This window comes from Setaria viridis, chromosome 9, assembly GCF_005286985.2.
Source record: "Setaria viridis chromosome 9, Setaria_viridis_v4.0, whole genome shotgun sequence".
In the NCBI taxonomy this organism is placed as follows: domain Eukaryota; kingdom Viridiplantae; phylum Streptophyta; class Magnoliopsida; order Poales; family Poaceae; genus Setaria; species Setaria viridis.
Genome location: NC_048271.2, coordinates 42,627,091 through 42,647,727, shown reverse-complemented (window position 1 = coordinate 42,647,727; position 20,637 = coordinate 42,627,091). Strand labels below are relative to the sequence as shown.

At 45.0% G+C, this 20,637-nt stretch overlaps 3 protein-coding genes across 3 annotated transcripts; 1 reads left to right on the top strand and 2 right to left on the bottom strand.

The window, feature by feature from the left end:
• Positions 1 to 222: 222 nt before the first annotated feature.
• On the bottom strand, positions 223 to 2,603 carry LOC117836262 (co-chaperone protein p23-1). Its single transcript, XM_034715650.2, has 6 exons — positions 2,432 to 2,603; positions 1,730 to 1,913; positions 1,492 to 1,651; positions 1,373 to 1,401; positions 1,222 to 1,297; positions 223 to 524 (listed from the first exon to the last, which is right to left on the bottom strand). The coding sequence occupies exons 1-6, from the start codon at positions 2,434 to 2,436 to the stop codon at positions 445 to 447; spliced, it is 534 nt and encodes a 177-aa protein (XP_034571541.1). The 5' UTR covers positions 2,437 to 2,603; the 3' UTR covers positions 223 to 444.
• A 3,315-nt stretch (positions 2,604 to 5,918) lies between these two features.
• Positions 5,919 to 8,356, top strand: LOC117835699 (uncharacterized). Its single transcript, XM_034715038.2, has 3 exons — positions 5,919 to 6,476; positions 6,663 to 6,725; positions 7,694 to 8,356. Exons 1-3 carry the CDS (start codon positions 5,919 to 5,921, stop codon positions 8,354 to 8,356), a joined length of 1,284 nt encoding a protein of 427 aa, XP_034570929.2.
• A 344-nt stretch (positions 8,357 to 8,700) lies between these two features.
• LOC117840198 (uncharacterized) lies at positions 8,701 to 10,070 on the bottom strand. The gene is made up of 2 exons (XM_034720657.2): positions 9,175 to 10,070; positions 8,701 to 9,077 (listed from the first exon to the last, which is right to left on the bottom strand). The coding sequence occupies exons 1-2, from the start codon at positions 9,591 to 9,593 to the stop codon at positions 8,885 to 8,887; spliced, it is 612 nt and encodes a 203-aa protein (XP_034576548.1). The 5' UTR covers positions 9,594 to 10,070; the 3' UTR covers positions 8,701 to 8,884.
• Positions 10,071 to 20,637: the final 10,567 nt, after the last annotated feature.

Genomic DNA, 20,637 nt, shown 5'->3' with positions numbered 1-20,637 from the left:
TGGATTCGATGATGCGTTAATGACGGTCCAGCGCCAGCAGGCATACAACCAATCCTCGGCCTAACTGGGTTGTGCCATTTTCATGCCAACCATGCTTAAAATCAATGACCAAGCATGGTTGGTGTCCGTTGCTCTATTCTGATAGCCACAAGATGCATCACAAGACGGCTACAATAAACAGAGCTATCGTGTCATACAAACATCGAAAAGCATCTCCTATGGTGGATGCAAATAAGCTCTGACCAAATATTATACCAGCAGTTCACAAGGTTCAGCCGAAAACTACAACAGCAGAGTGCACGACTGTTTGGTTTTCTTTACTTCATATGCAGTGAGTGATCAATCCAATCCTCCAGATTTTACACCAAAAATCTAAGGGAGCATCTAGTCTAGCTAGATATCATGCTCGGTCACCGATGGTGCCGAGCGAACTCATTTCCTTCTTCATGGCTTTGCTTCCTCTGCAGTGGCGGCTGCTGGAACTGCTCCCTCCCCCTTGCTCTCCTCTGCCTTAGCACCACCATCTGCATTTTGTTTTCCGTGCAACAAGATCAGTTCAGTATAATGTCTTCAAAACTCACAAGATATGTTGCAAGTCAAGGTTGGAACAGCCTTCAAGGGAAAGACAAGACAATGTGGACTAAGAACTCCACAACATTTTTGCATACTAATCAACACTCTGACGGCCAAGACCCTGACTTGGACCATATAGCACTGTGAAGAAATCAACCCTTAAGACTGGCAGTGTCTTGCCTAAGAATCACCAGGCGGCAAATGACTGGGTCTACCAGCACGTTTAAGGATATCGTTATCAACTTTTTTTAAGCAGCCACAGGAAGTCAAGAATAAAGTACAAAGAAAAAGGGTTCTAGCTTCTGTATCTGTTTGATGACAGGGTGATACGCAAGCTATTGAGCTATTGTATTTTGTTATTGATGTCATTTGGAAAGTGTCATAAAACTATTTATATTCTGGTTGCAAGAAATGGCAATACTAAAGGGCTAAATGTAAAGGTTGGATGACCTTCTAGACTACTCTGCCAGTACACCATTCAGAAAGTTTCTACAATTACAAGTTAACTGTTAACAAAATTTAGAGAAAATTCCAATATCCGTACTAGAATGTCCAGATCCTCGTGATAGTGCAAAATCTATGGCTAAAATCCAGGAACAGCTGTCTTTAACCAAATAAATCGTTGAGAGGACAAGGAGAATGGCATACCGTTGTTAGCGCTTTCAACCACATCATCTTCATCATCCTCAATATCATCATCATCAGCACCACCCATGTCCAGTTTCTACATGCACAAATACTATGAGACCATTTGCTCCATCTTCTCAATCATTGAAGAAAGCTTTCATTAGACACTTACCGAGAAGTCCATGTCACCAAAGTCATTAACTGCAGCATGAATAACATAAGTCAATTCAAGCTAAACTAGATAGTGGTTTGAAAACAAATACAGAATCAACCAAAACTTGGAAGACTTACATCCGACGTCCTCATCATCCTCATCCTGCCATTTGTCCCAGTCAACCTTCAAGAACACAGGTGGCTTGCCCTCCTTTTTCGGCAGCCTTGGCCACCACTTGCTCTCAGCTTTCTTGATCAGGTAGCATATGGTCCTTGGGGCAACAGCTGCCTTGCTCTCCTGCAAACAGCAGGACTGATACAATTAGCGGCCTAGAATGCTACATCCTGAAGAAAACCTGTTAATAATTGCACTAACCTCCACGTTAACAGCATCAAACAGCTCGAGGTCCAACTCATAGGGCAAGTCATCAGAGCCTTTCGCCGAGAAGTTGAAATGGCCCTCAGGCTTCAAGTTCAGCTTCACATCCTTGGCATCTGGCAGCTCGATCGTCAAGAACACCCTGTCAGACCTCTGCGCCCACTTGGTGATGGGATGGCGACTGCAAAGCAAATCGATCACAAGAATATGCAGCTGAAAACCATACTCAAAGTCAACATATCTCAGCCTCTAAGAACATATTAGATAACCAGAGATGGTACGACAGAATATTCGAATCCCCAAACACCAGCAACTTGCAGACTACTGACAGTTTGACACAATCATTGCATAATTCACCCCAAGCTACTCGAGAAGTATTCAAAACAATTATAAGCAATACACATATAACAGCAAGTATCAAGAGCATGTCTATCGAAATCAGATGCCTGATAATTTCACATTTCCAAGCGGCCATGTTAAACAAGTTGTCAACAAATTTTCTCCGGCGCGTCGTGTTTCCTAGTCTATTTCCCCCAACGAGCAAGAAAGCAGGCTTGCTGATAACCTACGGGCTGAATAACACCACGATAATTGCACATAAATAGATATCACAAACTCCACAACCAGAACAGCACCAAACAGCAGCTCCAGGGCTCATGAAATTCAAGAACTACGGAAGGATCGCAGCGAGTTTAGTACCTCATGCTTCCTCCTCGAGAGCTCCGGCACGCTGCGTGTTGTTTTGCGTCGGGGATTTGGGGGATTAGGGTTTAGACGACTTCGGGAAGACCGCCGATGGGGGGAGAGGCTGCGGGAGAGGGGTGGGTGAGGAGGAGGGTATAAGAAGAGGAAGCGGCGGACCGGGGGAGAAGGGAGGGCGACGGGGGCAAACTCGTCAAACCGCGGGGTCGCTGCTGCTGCTTCCAAAAGGCTCTGGATGGTTCCATTTCCTTCGGGTCCCGAGCCACTTGGATTTCCTTTTCCCCCTCCAATTCCTTGACATACTGCACCAGTTATCTGCTCCTATCTTCCCCTTTCGAGGTACAGATAATCTCTACTACAAACAGATTACCTAAACAATAGTAGTTATTCATCAATCGTAAAAGGGTTTTGCTACATCTCTCGGGTGTTGTTTACTGATCAGCATATTGTCGAATTTTTTTTGCCTGAGTTTGGTTTGAAATTTATTTTTGTTGTTGTGTATTCCCTCCGTCCCCAAAACAATGCAACTCTCGTTTCTCGAGGAATCAAACAGTTTTAAATTTGACCAAATTTATACAAAAAGTACTAACATTCACGTCTCGAAATAGATTTAGTATGAAAATATATTACATGATTAATATATTGATATTTATTTTGTACCATAAATGTTAGTACTAGTTAGTTTGTATAAATTTGATCAAATTTAAAATTAGTTGACTTCTTGGAAAGTGAAAATTGCATTCTTTTTAGGACGGAGGGAGTACGTAAAGAACATAAGCATAGATGTCTAGTGTGCCATATAATTTCAGTGGCAAGATTTGTTCGCATACGTGGAGGCATAAAAGAAAAGTAGCTCAAGAAAACGAAAACATGCTATCAAGGCCTTTTAGGGGAATATTAGGATCTTCCTTTTCACTTTAGGAGAATATCTACATCCTCTTTGAACAAAGAATTGTTCTCCATAGTGGCCTCATCGACCACATATTTAGAGCATCTTCAAGTGAAAAGCTGTAATAAGGTGTGTAGAAATAAGTATGGCTACAAGTGAGAATTAGAAAAAACAAGGGAATATTACAATGATAATCGTTTGCTTGTTTTCTTAAAAAAAAATCCATTCATCAGGGATAGGAAAAAATATTTTTTTTAAAAAATTCCACGTGTCTATACACCGTGTACTACTAAAAAGCTCTATCCCACAGTTATGTAACTATATTTGGCTTTTGTTTCTATATAATAGATTGTGGTATACATTAAAAAATACTTCAATTTAGTATGGCCTTGGTATTTTTATGTTCCAAATTAACAAATCTTAACTAACTACATTCGTCATTAACCCCTGTTTCCCCTCTACACGATCTTCATGTCTTCAACCTAGATCTATGTGGGTCTTGATGTCTTCACCACCACCTCAGGAATCTTTGGTAAGCTCACACCTACTTTTCCACTCAACTTCATCAAAATCACCTAAGTTGCCAACCTAGGTGAGATTTAGAGACAAGAATGGTTGGTTATTTGAGACAATTATTTTAACTTTACATCATATATCCTAAGTTTAATATTTGAATGAAAAATTGCAGAGATTAATATGTATGAGATGATATTAGGCTACCTATTTCACAAAAATGCAAGATCAACTGTAAGCATACAATGAGTGGAAAAAACAAAAAAAAATGGTATGTATCAAAAATTTATAACATTTTTTGCATGTGCTAGCATGTCAAACCATCTGCTTTTTTTTTTAATATATGCTTGGTTGCCTAGAAAACCTATGTAGAACCATGTTTTTAGAGAAACCCTCACTCCTGTGCGATCTTCGTGGATATATCCAACTTTAGCCTTGATATACAATCTGTGTAATAATATGGACATACTTTAACTTAAATGGAAATCATTTATACTTTTCTACAAATATAAAGTTAACAAACTTAGAAAAATTGTGAGGATATATTTTTAATATTTTCTATGCAATTCATGGTATATTTTAATAGTTTAATTATAAAAGCCAAGTCATTGCATTTGTAGTCCAAACCCAACAACCTATATGTGTCAACAATGCACACTTGTCCGGTATTCTTATTTAGTGATGTCATCCCACCTAAGGCACCATACGGTATGTGCACCAATCCACTAGCTTCGTCCATATATAAAACTACCCCGGCTCGAATTCCCCATCTCTAAATTACACTCCTTGCAAAGGTAGCCTAGCGATGACATCTCCCCTTGATGTTCTCCTCAAATCATCAGGCGTCTCCGGCATCTCCACCTAGGTAATCTCCGCTAACCTACAAATCACAAATTCCTCTGCTCAACTTCTTCAAAATCACCATATTTGTCACTCTAAAATTGCCACATCTGCCATCTCTTTAGGTATTCATCGCCACCATTGCCGAATCTCTACATCGCCGCCATCGATTGCCAACGACGCAATCGTCAGAGATCCGTAAAATTGCAACCGCCAAAGATCCGCAAAGTCGTAACCAGTTGCGATGGTGAAGACGGACTATAGAGATCTCTGCGGATTACCCCCCTTGCGTGACATTCTCCATCAGTCTCCATCCTCGCCAAGCGATTTGGTCGACTCATTGGAGAATGGTAATTTTCCCCTCTTTTTACAACTCATTTTCAGTTTCTATCCTTCATAAAGTATTTTTACCGTGCAAGAAAGATAGAGTAGAAGGGAGGAGTTTATTTCCTTTAGCTAGAAAAGGGGGAAAAGGAGTGAGTAAAGAAAAAGTAGGAGCCTGCAGTTACATCTATAGTTGGGCCCCACTTTAAGCCCATGAGTTTTTGGGCCAGAAAAAGATAAAGTAAACTAGAGGAGTTTTTTTTCTTTCGCCAGAAAAAAAAAAGGAAAGGAGTTACCATAGGATGCTATAGTTATATCTATAGTTGGGCCCCCACTTTAAGCCCATGAGTTTCTGGCCCGGAAGGAAACGATAGAGTAAAAGGGAGAAGTTTTTTTTCTTTAGATAGAAAAAGGGGGAAAGGAGTCAGTAGCAAAGCCAAGGTCGGGTACAGTGATATCTCTAGTTGGAGCCCCACTTTAAGCCCATGGGCTTTAGGCCAGGAAATGAAGCCCAGCCGCATGACTGCCTTCCGGCCTGCATTTCGAAATTTAAACCCAACAGCCGACAGCGAGGCAGCGAGCTGAGCCAGCAACCCCACGCCCACCTCGCATATTTAAACACTACCTCCTCTGCTTTCACATTCTCTCTTCCGAATCCTCTTCTCTTCTCTTCTTCCCGCTGCTCAGCTAGACTCAAGTGCGTCGGGAGGAGAGCAAGACCTCTCACCTTATGCATTTTGTTTTTGCTAGGCTCAATTGCACTTTGCACGATCCTGCTTCAATTCCTGGCTCTGCAGCTTAGGCATGCATTTGTGCGGCATTTAGTTCAGAATTCATTATCGCGTTTCTTCAATCTTGTGTTCAAAATGTTTTGAGAATTTGGTCCTGCAGTACTAATCAACTTCCTCGTGTGCAGAGATGGACCCTTGCGTCACCCCCGACAACGGTGGTAGCGGCACCGACGGGAATGGAGGATGCTTTGCGCACACCTTGTCGCAGCGCCGCCGCCTTCAGTCGTCCTCGCCTACGGGCAGCCAGCTCATGTCAGAGTTTGACGCTACTGCTAACGGCAGGGGCTCAGAGTCATCCTCACCATTATCATCCTCCACGAGCTGCGACCTCGAGCTCGACGAGTCCCATAACAGCCACAACATCCACCGGGTAAACCCCGAGGACTCGCCGACACCGAGTCCAGTGCAGCATCTCCTCCTAGTCTCGTCGGTTCACACGCAGGTGTCGACGGATGACGACGTGCTCGTCATGGATGGTGTGCTCGTCGATGACGGACTCCGCACCCCCTCTAGTGCCATGCGCTCAATCTCCTCCATCGACAACAACAGGCACGGCATCAGGCGCTCCGTCTCCACCAGCGACCTTATCGTGATCTCCTCCGGCGCTCAGGGTTCCAGCAGCGGTAGGAGCGGCGGCGGTAGCAGTCGTGGTAGCAACAGCAGGCGCAGCGGCTTCGGTGGTCAGGTAATTGTTCACTTGGCACTGATGATCTCATATCAAAAGTTTCGGGTCCATGCCGTCCTGCGTGCGTGCGCGCGCGCGCGTGTAGGGTACAATTTGTTAGTAGAATTGTTGATAGGAATATGATAAAATAGCCCTCGAATATGCATACGCTGATTACTCATTTCTTTTTTGCCTTTGATTCTTCAGTTTTACCAGAGGAGGGAGGACCATCGTGGGACGCAATTCCAGAGGACCAGCAGATACTACGAGGTACATATTTCTGGGCCATTCGTTTTGACTCGTGGGATGATCTCCTGCATGATTTCATACATGATTCCTATTGCTTAACCCGGATTTTGAATGTTATTTTTGAAATTATGAAGTAGTTTGATAATAGGCAAAGTGCGCGATAATTTGTGTATGTGTGGCACTGCTTTTTAAAATCCGAGAACCGTTAACCTTAGTCTTGCCTCTTATGCAAAAGTTTAATAGAGATGACTTCATATGTGCCATTTCATAGTTAATCATTCAGACAGAGAACGGTTTACTTCAGAATAATAAGAAGCAGAGTGAAGGATGTAGTGATATACTGTTCTGTTTTCTAGAATAGTTGCTATGATCAATTCTAGTAGTTATCTTAGCAGACGAAAAATCCTAGCTTCTTCAGTTAATTTAAAGGTGCAATTTCCAAAATTGCAGTTACATTATGATGGTTTGTTGGTTTGTGTTCTCTTAGAACACATATTTACGATTCTCTGGATTTATTAACAGGATTGCACTAGGTTTGCTACAAATCCCTAATTGTGTCAAGTTTAGAAAATTGACCATTATGAGCTGTCTAATGAACAAAGACCTGAATCAACTAGAGACATAAGCAACAGCCAGTACCGAGTACTAACAAAAAATGCTATTTCTTTCGGCAGCAATGCATTTATCTTGGCATGTATTCTTGTTAAAGTTCAGTGTATTCTTAGGCTACATGTCAATTATTTGTTTGGAGATCAAAAGTGTAAACCACATAAAGATAGAGGATTTGTTTTCCTGAACTTTGTTAGGAATTCCATGCTTTTCACAAGATAAATTTTAGCCTCTGTTATCAATAATGCATTAAGTGCATCTATGGTTGCTCATTTGCTCTTTGCTAATGCTATAGTGTCGTACAGACAACTGACTGCATTTTCATTTGGTAACTGATTCTTTTCACCAGCCTTCACATTTGTCGTTGTTGATGCATGCAGCTGGGTTCCTCGAGCCGCCGGCACGCGCAGGGAGCCGGTCCCTCCAACTTCCAGCAGGGGCAGCAGCTCCCGCCCTTCCCCTCCAACATCCAGCAGGGGCAGCAGTATACATACAACAACATGCAGCTGCCGCAGTACCCCCACCACATGACCCCGCCGGCATACATGGCGCCGTGGGTGGCGCCGGCATCCCCGCCTAGCTACACATTTGCTCCAGCCATGGTGACCATCCCGCCGGCGGTTTACTACCCGCCATACGGCATCAGGAGGCCCGGAGTCTACCCGCCACCCGGGATCACCATCCGCCACCCGGATGGCTCGCCGGCGCCGCCGCCGAGGCGATCCGAGACGCCGATCGTCATCAGAGCCCCGCCGGCTGACGAAGCAGGCACGTCGGCACCGAAGCAGACAGAGACGCCGCCGCCGCTGCCGCCACCTGAGCAGCCTGAGACACCGCCGCCGGCACCTGAGCAGCCAGAGCCGACCTCGGGGCAGGAATCCTTCGTTTTGGAGGTGCTGTACGGCCCCAGCACCAGCGCCCGCCCCAGGCTGCCCGTGTTCAGGGACATCTGCCCCGACGACGAAGCAGGCCAGGCCCCTCCTCCCCCGCCGTGCGCGCGACATGGATCGCCGCTCCGCCCTGTTCATCCCCGCCCATCGTAACCGTGCCGACCCGTAGCCCCGTCTCTGCAAGTCGTCGCACCGGATGGTGACGATGGTGACCGTTGGTTGTCTGCTGGAACCTTAGTTTTTGAGTCTGCATCGGATTCCTCTGCAAACGTGGTCGTTTGAGGAGCTCGGAACAATGGACATGTAGCCGTAGTTGGTTGGTGCGTGTACTCTGCCTGTCGAATCGATACAGTTTATGCTGGTTGGGCTTAAATTTCAGCTCTGCTTGATGATTGCGCTGAATTGGTTTGCTTTGCATAATGGCCTAGATGCTGTGTGATCTGGACAGGGCATCGGCGTGCCGCGGCTTTGCTCCTGGAGCATCGGAATAGGATATCTGAATGGCCAGGTCAGGATTTAGAGTTCAGTCTGCTCAAGTGCAGGTTACTCTGTTCAGAGCCAACAGCCAAGTCTACGTAACGTAGCTACTGGTCACTGTATAGCGTATAGAGAAACAGAACAGCTTTTTACATGATGCTACACAAAACACTGCACAGGGCCAACGAACGCGGCGCGCTCTGCTCAGAGCTCCGAGTCGGAGGAGGACGGCGAGCCTGCTCCCTTCACCTTCTCCTTGGTCGCCTCCACGGCGTCCCCCGTGGCTCTTGCCGCGGTCGCCGCCGCCTGCTCCACCGTCTCCTTGCCCATCTCGAAGCTCTTCTTCGCCGCGCCCGCCACAGAGCCGGCGCTCCCGGCGGCGGCGTCGGCGTCGTACCTTGGCACAAGCACACACACACGGCGACACACGTTCAGAGTTGACCTCGCGGCACACTTAAAACACCGAACAGGAGACGGTGAGCTAGATGAGATACCGAGGCTCGTCGGAGCGCGGCCGCCGGAGCTTCATCCACGTGAGCCTCGCCCACGCGCGGAACGCGTCCAGCCGGCTGTTGAACCCCGGGATGCCGACGTCGCCGCCGAGCGCTTGCTCGACAGGCTCGGCGCGCTTCGCCGCGGCTTCCCCCGCCGCCCCGCCGCCCGCCGCCCCATGCATCCCCTTGCCGACGGCGCCCTCGCCGACTCCGTCGCCGGCGCGCGGCACCGACGACACCAGCAGCGCCGCGACGGAGGCCACCAGCACCGCGAGCAGGACGACCGCCACGGATATGGTCGCGCCGCCCTTCACCGCCGGCGGCTGCCCGCCCTCCGCGAGGCCGCTGGCGCGGCCGGCGTCGCCCGTTGCCGCGGCCGCCGCCCTGGCGTCGACGTCGTCGGCCATGGATTCGGACATTTCAGGGGTGTGAGAGACTGGAGGTAGCGAGATCGAACTAGCTGCCGGGCATGCGCACGGCGGGTACACGACGTGACGACGTGCCTCCTGTCCTAGTAGTAGGCGCGAGTTGCTCGTGAGTCGTGAAGCAACGGTGACACGTCGCCGATACGTGTCCAGCCCAAACGGGAAGGCCGAGGAGAGGAGGTGGGCGGCGGCGGGGGTGTACGTGCGCCGTGTGAGTCACGGGAGCACGTGTCGAGCGCGGGCGGCAGACCAGACCGTCCTGAACTGGCATTATATCAATTTTATACAAAAAAAAAACACGACGGGCCGGGTTTGGGCGTTTGCATTGATGCGTGAACCAGGCCCATCCGAACCAATTTTATATGCTACTTGGGCATCAGAAGATGAGGCCCACTCTCTTCTATCTCTCTCCCAAAAAGGATTAAAGGAATTACAGGCCCATTCTCTTCTATCTCTCACCCTTTTAGTCAGTGGAGAAAATAAGGGGGCAAAAATCAAATCGATACTTGTTCATGGGGCTGTAGCATTCTATTGGGCAATTTGATCCATAGGAATGATACTATTTTTTTTTTACAAATACCATCCTAAAACTTATTTGCATGTTCTACTCAAGGTAACGTGTTGGCTCCGATTTAGGGCTTAATTGCGGCAAAGTATGGAGCTACAAAATCGACGGGTTCTGGCATGTCACACATTGGAGAAGCAGCACTCTATTTCCCCGCTTCCTATGATGGCCTTTTAGTTTGTCAATTGGGTTTTAAGTTGGAATTTATTTATTCATGTTCCTTCTTTAAATTTGTGTAGTTTTTGGCTACTACTACTTGTAATAATTGTGGATTGGTTCCTTCCACGTGGAGGATGATGCCGAAACTTTCTTCCATTATCTAAAAAAGTTGAGATGATTTGTATGTTTAATGCAAGGTTGGATAAACAAAATGAAATATAGGGGTGGAGGGAGGGAGGGAGGGAGAGAAGAAACTAATCTATGAATGACCGTAATGCGTACTTCCTTCCTTTTTCAAAATGACATACTTTTTAAAACTACATATTTTTTTACCAGCCTTAGTCATGTTGTGAGTTATAAGATGTTAAATGTATTAATTTATACATCAAACTAGGGAAGGGAGGAAAAGTAATGGATGAATAACCTTATCGTGTAATTCCTCTTTTTTTAACTATATGATATTTAGAATGATCATTTAGTCTAAAAACAAACTAATTATCATATATTTGAAAATAGAGGTAGTACTCATCCATGTTCACTATCTTACGGTTGCAAAGAAGCAATTTGTAACATCCCTAAAATTTACCAAATTAAATCGTTCGCTAAAAATCTTTTCACCGCTTGAGCTCCCAAATCCCTTCTTCCCGGCGATTCCGCCGTCCCGGCACCAAAGCCGACCACTGTCCATTCTTTTCCTTTCCTCTCCGCGCATCATGCCGTGTGCCGGTGGGAAGACTGCCGCGCTCGTGCCCGCAACCGCTTCCACAATCCCCGCCATCTCTCTCTTTAACTCTTCACACAATTTAATTCTATCTTTCCCTTTTTACTCCCATCCTTTTTCCTTTTTACCTCATCTCCTTCTTCTTCTTTTCCTTTTCTTCCCATTCTCTTTCTCTCTCTCTCTCTCTTCCTTCTTCTTCCCCTCCCTCCTTTATTTTTTTCCTCCCCTTTTTCCCTGTGGCCGCACACGCCTGCCTCCCAGCGCCACCGCCCCGGCCCCCATCACGCACGCCTGCCGCCCGCGCCAGGCCCCCCCGCTGGCCGCTCGCCGCGCGCTGCAGCGACCCCGCGCCCCGACCCCCACCGCGCAGCGCGCTAGCGCCCCCGCGCCTGGCCCCGCCACCGCGCCGCGCGCCAGCACCCCCACGCGCTCGCGCCCAGCCCCACCACCGACCCTGCGCCTGCACCTTCCCCAGCGCTGCGCCATGCGCCTCCGCGCCACACGCCGCCCCGGCCCCAGCCCCGCCCCGCATCGCTCGCTGCCCTGGCAGCGCCGCACGCACACCACCTTCTCGCCGCCCCGCGCCGCGCCCAGGCCCCTACCACCGCCACCCTTGAGCTCGCCTATAAAAGGGGACTCCGCTTGCTCCCCAAGCTCGCCACCCCCTCACCTCCCAAGGTCTCGTAGGATTCCTGGTGGGCGATGTGACAAATCCACAAGGAGAATTTCATTACAACGGACGAAAATTAGACGCACCGAACAACACCACGACGGGAGGATCCTAGGAATGACCAGGACAAAATTTTGTATATATAATAATTATATAAATACTAGTTTGATTTGTATAATATGCTAATAATTGTATAGTATACTAAGAATTGTATATATAGTAATTGTATAAATATTAGTTTGATTTGTATAAATACTACTTTGATTTTATTATAAAAAAGTCTTAAGTACTAAAGGGTAACTGAAGGGGTACGAGATGCATGAAATTACAGGCACCATACAGGCGCGTGCTATGCAGGCGCCTGTAATTTGATGCATGCCCTTTAGTCCCGGTTGGAAAAACCAACCTCCGGTTGGTTTTAGGTTGGTAAAACTAACCGGGACTAAAGGGGGGCTTTAGTCCCGGTTGAACGACCCGGAACTAAAGACCCCCCTTTCGTCTCGAAAATTATATCCCGGATGGTTTTTAGAGAGATTTGACCCCTACCAACCGGGACTGAAGCCGAGGTTTCAGTAGTGTCATAATCTCTTCTCATCTTTCATTTTCTCATGTGGTGCCAATTACCATTTTCCTGGACCCGCAATTAGCTCCGGCGTCACATAACATATTTAACTATGTTCTTTTATGGAGAAAAATATTTTTATTTTGTTTTAAGATCAGCAAGAAGAATCTTGCAGCATGGTAGCTTCATGCTAGCTGATAAAACAAATTGTTGTTGTTTGGATAGTTGTACAACGTGATATTTGCATATGTAGTACAACATGCAAGTTCAGAACTATCTTTTTGTAGTTTAGAACCAGGTAGGGTTCACTTATATCTCCATTTTGAGCACCCCTACACAGGTTCTATTTGCAATATATACCCGATACATTTTCACTGGAGATGGAGATAAAATATACGTCTCAACCTTAAATGCCTGGTGGGTGGCAAACAGATGACGATTTTTAGTAAGCGGAGGGAGTCTAAAATTTCAAGTACCAGATGTTTATAAAAGTGTTCCCTTGAGGGTGCGAAAAACTAGAACTGTGGCACAAGCGCTACAAGCGCAATATCGGGTATCAGACATAAGAGGAGCTCTTAGCTGGCATGGACTTCATGATTATCTGGAGCTTCGGGATGCTTTGTCAAATATTATGCTAAACACTATGGAAGATCAACACCAATGGAGGTTTGAAGCTTCGGGCCATTTCATTACAAAATCAGCCTATAGAGCTTTCCTAGTTGGGTCTGTTACCTTTGAACCTTGGAAGAGGCTTTGGAAAGCATGGGCACCTGGTAAATGCAAAACCTTTGTTTGGCTGGCAATCAGGAACCAATGTTGGACATCTGATCGGCTGCAGAAAAGAGGCTTGCCTCACCCTGACCAATGCCCCTTTTGTGATCAGGAAGAGGAGACGGTCCAACACATCCTTACCACCTGTGTATTCGCACGACAGTTTTATTTCTATATTCTAAATCCCTTGAACTTGTCTAGTTTGGTGCCTGGCCGCAGAGCTAAATCCTTGGCAGATTGGTGGAGAAGGTCATGGAAGAAAATTCATAAACAGTATCGAAAGTGATTTAATTCCCTTGTCATTCTGGGATCATGGACCCTCTGGAAACATCGCAATGCTTGTGTCTTTGATGGTTCTGCTCCAAATCTTCGTAGAGCTCTTCAGGCCTTCATAGATGAAGCACATTTGTGGCAGGTAGTTGGAGCCAAGGGGCTTGCTGGCCTGCACCTAGAAAGGGTGGTGATCTAGAGTTTAAAACAGGGGTTTAGTCTGGTCAGGTCCTTGTGTGCTTTTTGTTGTTACGAAATAGTAGTGCCTATGGTTTACATCCCTCATCCTGGTCCAAGGTGGGGTGATGCCCTGTAATTTGGACCTTTATTCTCTCTTAATCAAAGATACGCAGCTCTCCTGTGTGTTCGAGAAAAAAAATAAAATTAAAAGTACTCATATATAGTTAACTTGAAGATGGCGATGGTAAAAATGATGTGCATGTCACGAAGCCTAATACCAAGTTGGCCTTTTATCCCAACAGAAAGATATAATGATTGATGCGTAAACAAAATAAAATGTTGACTTTTCAATTGGATATGTTTTTTAGATATAGAAGAGGTAACCCCTCCAACCTTTGTGCCAATTCGGGATGCGTACAATCAATTTACATCTTTATTTTAAAATGTACAGAAAATTTGAAACCTAGTAGGTGGATGCATGTAGGAATAATAAAATGAGTCTTAATTTATCCTTAGTCTCAGGTTATATTTGGAGACAAATTTCAAAAACTTATAACTAGACAGCTAACAAGCTAGTATCCGGTTCGCTACCTCTACATAGCTAATCCCAACTAACCATTATTAGCTCTCTAACTATCCAAAAACATGACCTTAGTAATCTTGCATGTGTGTGTAACCCAAAGAACTGATCGAGAAGTTGTAGGCGGATGCTACGTACTCTATGTCGTGACTTAAAACCCATTTTAGCTCATAATTTGAAGCCACAGCCTTGTCGGCCAGGAACGGGTAGTCGAAGCCTACTACGCTAGCACGAAATTCCCATTAAGCCAAAGTCACTTGCATGCAGATAATCATAGATTATACGTACAATAGACTAAACTCACGGTGCAGTTGTCCAGTACTCCATTCCTTTCCGCTATTGAATCTCGTCTCTGTCCTTCGTTCTCATGGGACATGTATATCTCACATTACAATTTGATGGGGTCGGCCGGACGAATCAGCGATGACTGCCTGCGGTACGCTCAACGTCAGAGCATAGCTAACCGTGACATGGACGACCTCCAGCCTTGCCTTATATGGAGGTCAATTCGTGATCGGTAGTGGTTGCCCATGTTTATCGATCTGCTTGCATTATCTGCATGCATGAACACGCAAGATATTGCTAGAGAGAGAGATACCACCGTATGTTTTGTTTCGAGGAATAAATCCACACTGCATTTTTTTAGATAAAGGATATATCCACATCCTACATATATACACAGGTTTTTCGTCATGAGATTATCCTACACATCTCTCCCTTGGGGAAATCAAAACATGAAGAACCAGCAGCAGAACAACTAGCTAGTCTGCATTTCTTTTTTTTTTAAAAAAATCCATTGCTTTTGGCAACGCATGCGTATTCATCAGCGACAAGTAACATGTAACGTCCTTGGTCGGCTCTCCATCAGCTTGTACGACGCTCATATGTCTTGTGCCTGTCAGAGATGAAACATTAATAGCTTCATTTCGTGGGCCTTTGGAACCTTCGTCCGTAGCTGGGCTCTCGATCGTCAAGCCGGAGAGGAGACAGCTATAATTGACGAGCGACCAGCAAGCAGCAACTGGGAGTCTGGGAGAATGGGAGTAGCATAAAATTGACTAGTAGACAAAGCTAGCTGTACGTCAACGTGCATGGACAAGATTGGTGGAGGAACGGATCGGACGGTGTGATCAGGCGACAGGCGAGCTCCAAACCGGCAACCAAAAACCATATGCATTAACCCGTTCGCGGTGGCATGGGCCACCGTTCCTTCCTCGCTCGCAGCTGGCTTCCACGAATGCTTCCACTTTGGCTTGACTTATCTATATATGCTCTTCTTTATACGGAGCAGTATGCATGGCCAAATGTTATTAAAAGATATAAGGTGGGCAGGCTAAGTACAACAGTACAACATATATGTATATATATCCATCTCCAAGAAATTTCAGAAATGACAAGCCGGAACCACAGTCAACTCAACATCGATTTATATTGGCGATTCCATGTCCATCGACGACGCAGCCTTCAAACGTTTGACCTCATATCCACGGTACTCAGAGCAGTGCTCACCTGACCGAGCCTGAGCCACTACTTGCAAAACACGGCTTTAGTCCTGATTGAATAGAGTCATAGATCCTGAAAATCCAACATGGATTACGTTTCCATGACAAAAAGGGGTCCTTTAATCCCGATAAAACCAACCGGGACTAAAGGGGCGGCCGCCTTTACCAACCGGGAATAAGGGGGTACATGCATACGCCTGCATGCGCACCCACGTACCCCTTTAGTACTTAAGAACTTTTTAAATTATTTTCCATATTAATATTGTATGCAAGTCGTATATATATTTCATGACAATACTATATATATACCAATTCTTAGTATATTATAAACACCAAACTAGTATTTATACAATTACTATATATACAATAATTTGTTTTCTTCGTTCTTAGGATCCTCCCGTCGTGGTGTTGCTCGGTGCGGCTATTGAACGTCCGTCGTAATAAAATTCTCCCGCAGGATTTATCACCTCGTCCACCAGGAATCCTATGAGATCTTCATGGATTGTCAAAATCCTCTCCTTCTCCAAGAGTCTTTCTTGAATCCGCCACATATGGAAATATAGGAATGTTACACGAACAATTAAATATAAAAAGCTAGAAAATAATTAATTATTAATAGTTTTATTTTACGTACATCTAGATCATGTGACGACAACACCTTGTCATGCACAAAACTGTTCATGTGCTCACATACGTGTATCCACATAAATTATTACCTTGTTCCTATCTTAAGCACTTTAGTGGGAAAAAAACAAGTTATGAAATATTCATGTTATAGAATGTACAAAATGTGCAAACTTCATACGTACCGGGAACTTTGTATTGAATGTAAGTTTTTCTTTGAATTCACCGTGGTGAGTCCTACGGAATTGTTTCCATGCGCTACGGATTAAAATAATGAATGATACAGTGTTAGATGAAAATTTAGGAAACAAACTTTTACATAGAGATAAAGGTCCAGAATTATTACGTGTTTAGCATGTCTTGAATGTCTTCGTACTCCGTCGGTGGTTTCCTCAATGAATCGAACACAACAGCGTGGCCAATCATGATTATTAGGAGAATCTAATGGAAAGTGCGTACATAAATGTTCATATTAGAGCTAAATAAATTAATTAGGTAAGGAAAAAGAAAAAGAAAATAGACGGTACCCACACTTACTTAAAGTTGTATGGCAGTAGTATGTATTCCTCGTAATTTTGTTTCTCCAAGAAATTGTATATTGTTGCTTTGGTTGATCCCGTATCTGCTTTTGGTTAACGATCGATGGATCCATGAAGCCAACATTGAAGTACGATTCTCTGCGGCACCTCTGAATTAGCATCCTACATAAAATGGAAGACGAAGTTAGTAGGGCGACGCACACACAAAAAATAATGATCTGAGCCAAAATTTACATATTGATAAACAGACACTTATATAACCCAGGCGCTGATGAGAAAGACATCAAGGGCATCCTGATAGTAGACTTCATATATATCCTTGAATTCCATCTACAGGAGTTTCTCACCTTCGTCGAAAAAATCAATCAGTTTAACCCCAAGAGCGAACATGAGCCTATCATTGGCAGACTGCTCCATGTGCCATTGATGGAATTCATACATCTTCGTGGAGAGCTTCCGTACCAATTCAGACCTTACTAGAGGCTTGCCTACCTCAAAGGGTCATTTAGGTACAATTGGCTCTAGAGCTGGCGGTTCAACTTGCCCCAGAACTTCAGCAAGCGACATACCTATTTCTTGCATAAATCCAATAACTTGGATTTGTTGTTTGAAGGGCATTGCTGCTATAGTTTGAGCATCTTTATCTGCTTGGTCCCCTAGCTGGGGGACAGTACCACTGGAATACGATGCTCCTCACCATTTTTTCTTCTGATCAGACTTAACTAACGAATGCTCATAGTCCTCTTTGTTTCTTTTTTCATGCCAATAAATTTTTTTAATTTTGATGGATCTACTGGCTTTAGCTCCATCACCTTTGCTTTTCTTTGTTTAGCGCATGATTTGAAGAACTCCCTCTCACCGTTGCTTGTGATACCTCCCGCAATTCCTCAGTAGTCATATCGGCTGGTAGCTTCTGAATGGGTTCAGACTTCTTTATTTTCTTAATAGTTTCTTTCGCCTTGGCTACCTTACCTTGGATGGTGGTGGTCACGGCTTCTTCAGAGGTGCTGCAGGTTCCTTGCTCGTTGTGGGCCTTAGTCCCGATGACGGTGGTACATCCATTGCCGGTCCATCTGCATCGTATTACATGAAAAATGAACATAGGGTTTCGTATTACATAAAGAACTTGATCAATATTAGTAGGGAAAAAATAGAGTAAGTTGCAATAAACATAAGATAAATAAATTATAGGTCAAAAAAATACAATTATTGTTAAATTACAGTGACTTGAAAAATTGTAGCAACGATCAAATTCAATTTCTTACACCTACAATTTATTTACCTAAATTTTATTGCAATGACCAAATATTAAAAATATATTTACTCTATTTTTTACTGTACCTAATATTGATCAAGTTCTTTTAACTAATATGAATCATATATAACAAGCAAGCTATCCATCACAACTCTAGCTCAAAAACGTGTATAAATAAAAATCCTCTCCATTTTCCCTCATTCTAAAAAAAACTCATTTTTTTTTCTCTATCTCTAAAGCATAAAACTAAGCATAATAGCAATAAATGAAGGGAGGATGAAGTAGCTAACCTTCACAACATTTTGAATGAGTGAAATCCCCACGGAAATGAGGACAAAAATTTGGGCAGCACCTGTCGGTGTTTTAGACCGGCAACCCGCCTAGGGGGTACCCTAGGTGGTCTTTTATGCGGTAAGGATCGTCGAGAATCAAGGAATCAAGGAATCAATGGTGACGCAAGGAACACGATTTAGACAGGTTCGGGCCGCTAGATCACGTAATACCCTACGTCCTGTGTATTGGTTTGTATTTGGTGAACTGGAGTTGTTGCTGAGAGGGGTCTCTGCCCGCCCTCATATACATGGGAGGGCATGGTTACAAGCCGGAGTCCTAGTCGGGTACTATTACAGAGTTCTACTCGGTAAAGACTCGAGTAGTTTTCCATAAACATACTTGACTAGTCCGAGTAGGATGTGTCCATCCTTGTTCTGATCTTGTCCGAGTACGTCCCTTAGTGGGCCGTCCAAGGCCTACTCGTGGGCCTGAGGTGTATGCCCGACAAGCCCCCGAGTACTTAGTAGTCGTGCGCCACAGTCTTGGGCATGCGGGCACTATCCGAGTAGCTAGTCGTAGACTGAAGTGCTCGAGTACTGTCGCGTGGCTGGAAGGTACTCTTTTTGTCTCTTCGAGTTGCTTCTGTCCGAAAGATTTTATATGGCAGTGCGATGTCAATCGCACTCCATATGGAGTAGCCCCCGAGCCTTAGGTTGAGTCGAAGAGTCAGGCTTAGGGTCAAACCAGCTTTTGTCCATTTTACCCCTGGAAATCCTTGAAAAAGAAAAAACTGACCAACGGGTACGGTACCCGCAGCCCCCGAGCACTTAGGCGATCTCTGTCGTTGAAGTGGTCAGCAACCCGTTGAAAAGAGTAGCCGTTTGAGTGTTAAAGGCGATTAATCTGAAATTAATATGTCCGTTGCGCAACTGACGCGTGGAAACCGGAGCTGGCGGAGATAAAACTGGGAAAGTCCCCTTTCGGTTGTTTTTACGCCGCACGGTAATCAGATCCGATTATCTGCCTCCTTCGACCTCCTGCTCCATATTTGCGCCACCTCGAGCGCCGCCGCCGCCATTGCCGCCTCTTGAGAAAGATTTGAGTGAGAGTGCCGTTCTCGCTTGAGGTTGAGTCCGTCGAATGCGCACCAAGAGGATGGGCAAGAAACCCGAGAAGATCCATGTGGCGGAACCGTCCAACTTAAACTGGTTTAAATGCGCATAATTGCTGCCGATGCAGCAATTATCTGAAACGCACTTAAAACAGTATAAGTCCGGTCGTCCGTCGAGTGTCCCTAGGACTCCTCGAAAGATCCACGTCGTGTCTCATAGCCATACATCAGGATTGTATCCGCGATGGGATAGCATCAACAAATATTACATTTTTACATACATACACGAGGTACTATTTACAAGACATAGTTTGAAACAAACTTAACAGTGCAGGTTAGACAGAAGTTCTAGGATTTTAAACATAAATGGTTCGGGTGGAGATGAGCATTTAAGATTGCCTCTAAGGGTATTGTGAGACTCATAACAATACCCTAATTTTTTGGGGCTTCCTCCTCGGTAGATTCCTGCGGTGCCTCTGAAAATAGCCACAAGGGATAACCCTGAGTACGAGGTACTCAGCAAGGCTTACCCGACTAACCAATATAATAGTTTTTCTTGGAAGTACATGATAGCTTTTTCGGTGTACTTGGCTGACACATTTTTGCCAAAAAGCTTACTAAAAGTGAGACCTTAGCTTTATCTTTTATTTGGATTAAGTCATTACCTAACCATTCTAGGTGATGATAAAAGACTATTTGTAAACAACAAGGTATTAAGTCATACACCAATCATTAGTAGAAAGATATAGCATTCATGAATTTATGCTACGATGCTCAACAGTAATCAAGTGCATTCATAACTGAGAATTGCGGCGATCCGGATCAAATTACATCCTGCAGGAGAGTACCCTGATCACCAGTTATATACGACTGTCCAGGTCGTACATAACGAATTTTCGATTAGCAAATCCAACGATTGGGAATAAGACTACCCGGACCCAGAGACGCACCCCCACATGGGAGCCCACGTCTGGCCCGATCACCATGTGAGTTTCAGGCTACGCCCCTGCCAATCTCCAGCACGTCAAGCGCGGGTACGAAGTATTCCCGATCAGAGGGTTTACTAACCTACTAGGCTTTACTGGTCCCATACCCAGTAAGTGATCAGATGTCTTTCACTTGATCAAAGGTTAAGACAACGAATCGGACCTTAACCAGATTAATCTAGCAGACAGAACTACATCCTTAGCTTCTGTCCGCTCCTTGATTTCCAAGTTATCTTTCCATAATTAACATGCATGACTCAAAATTTACCT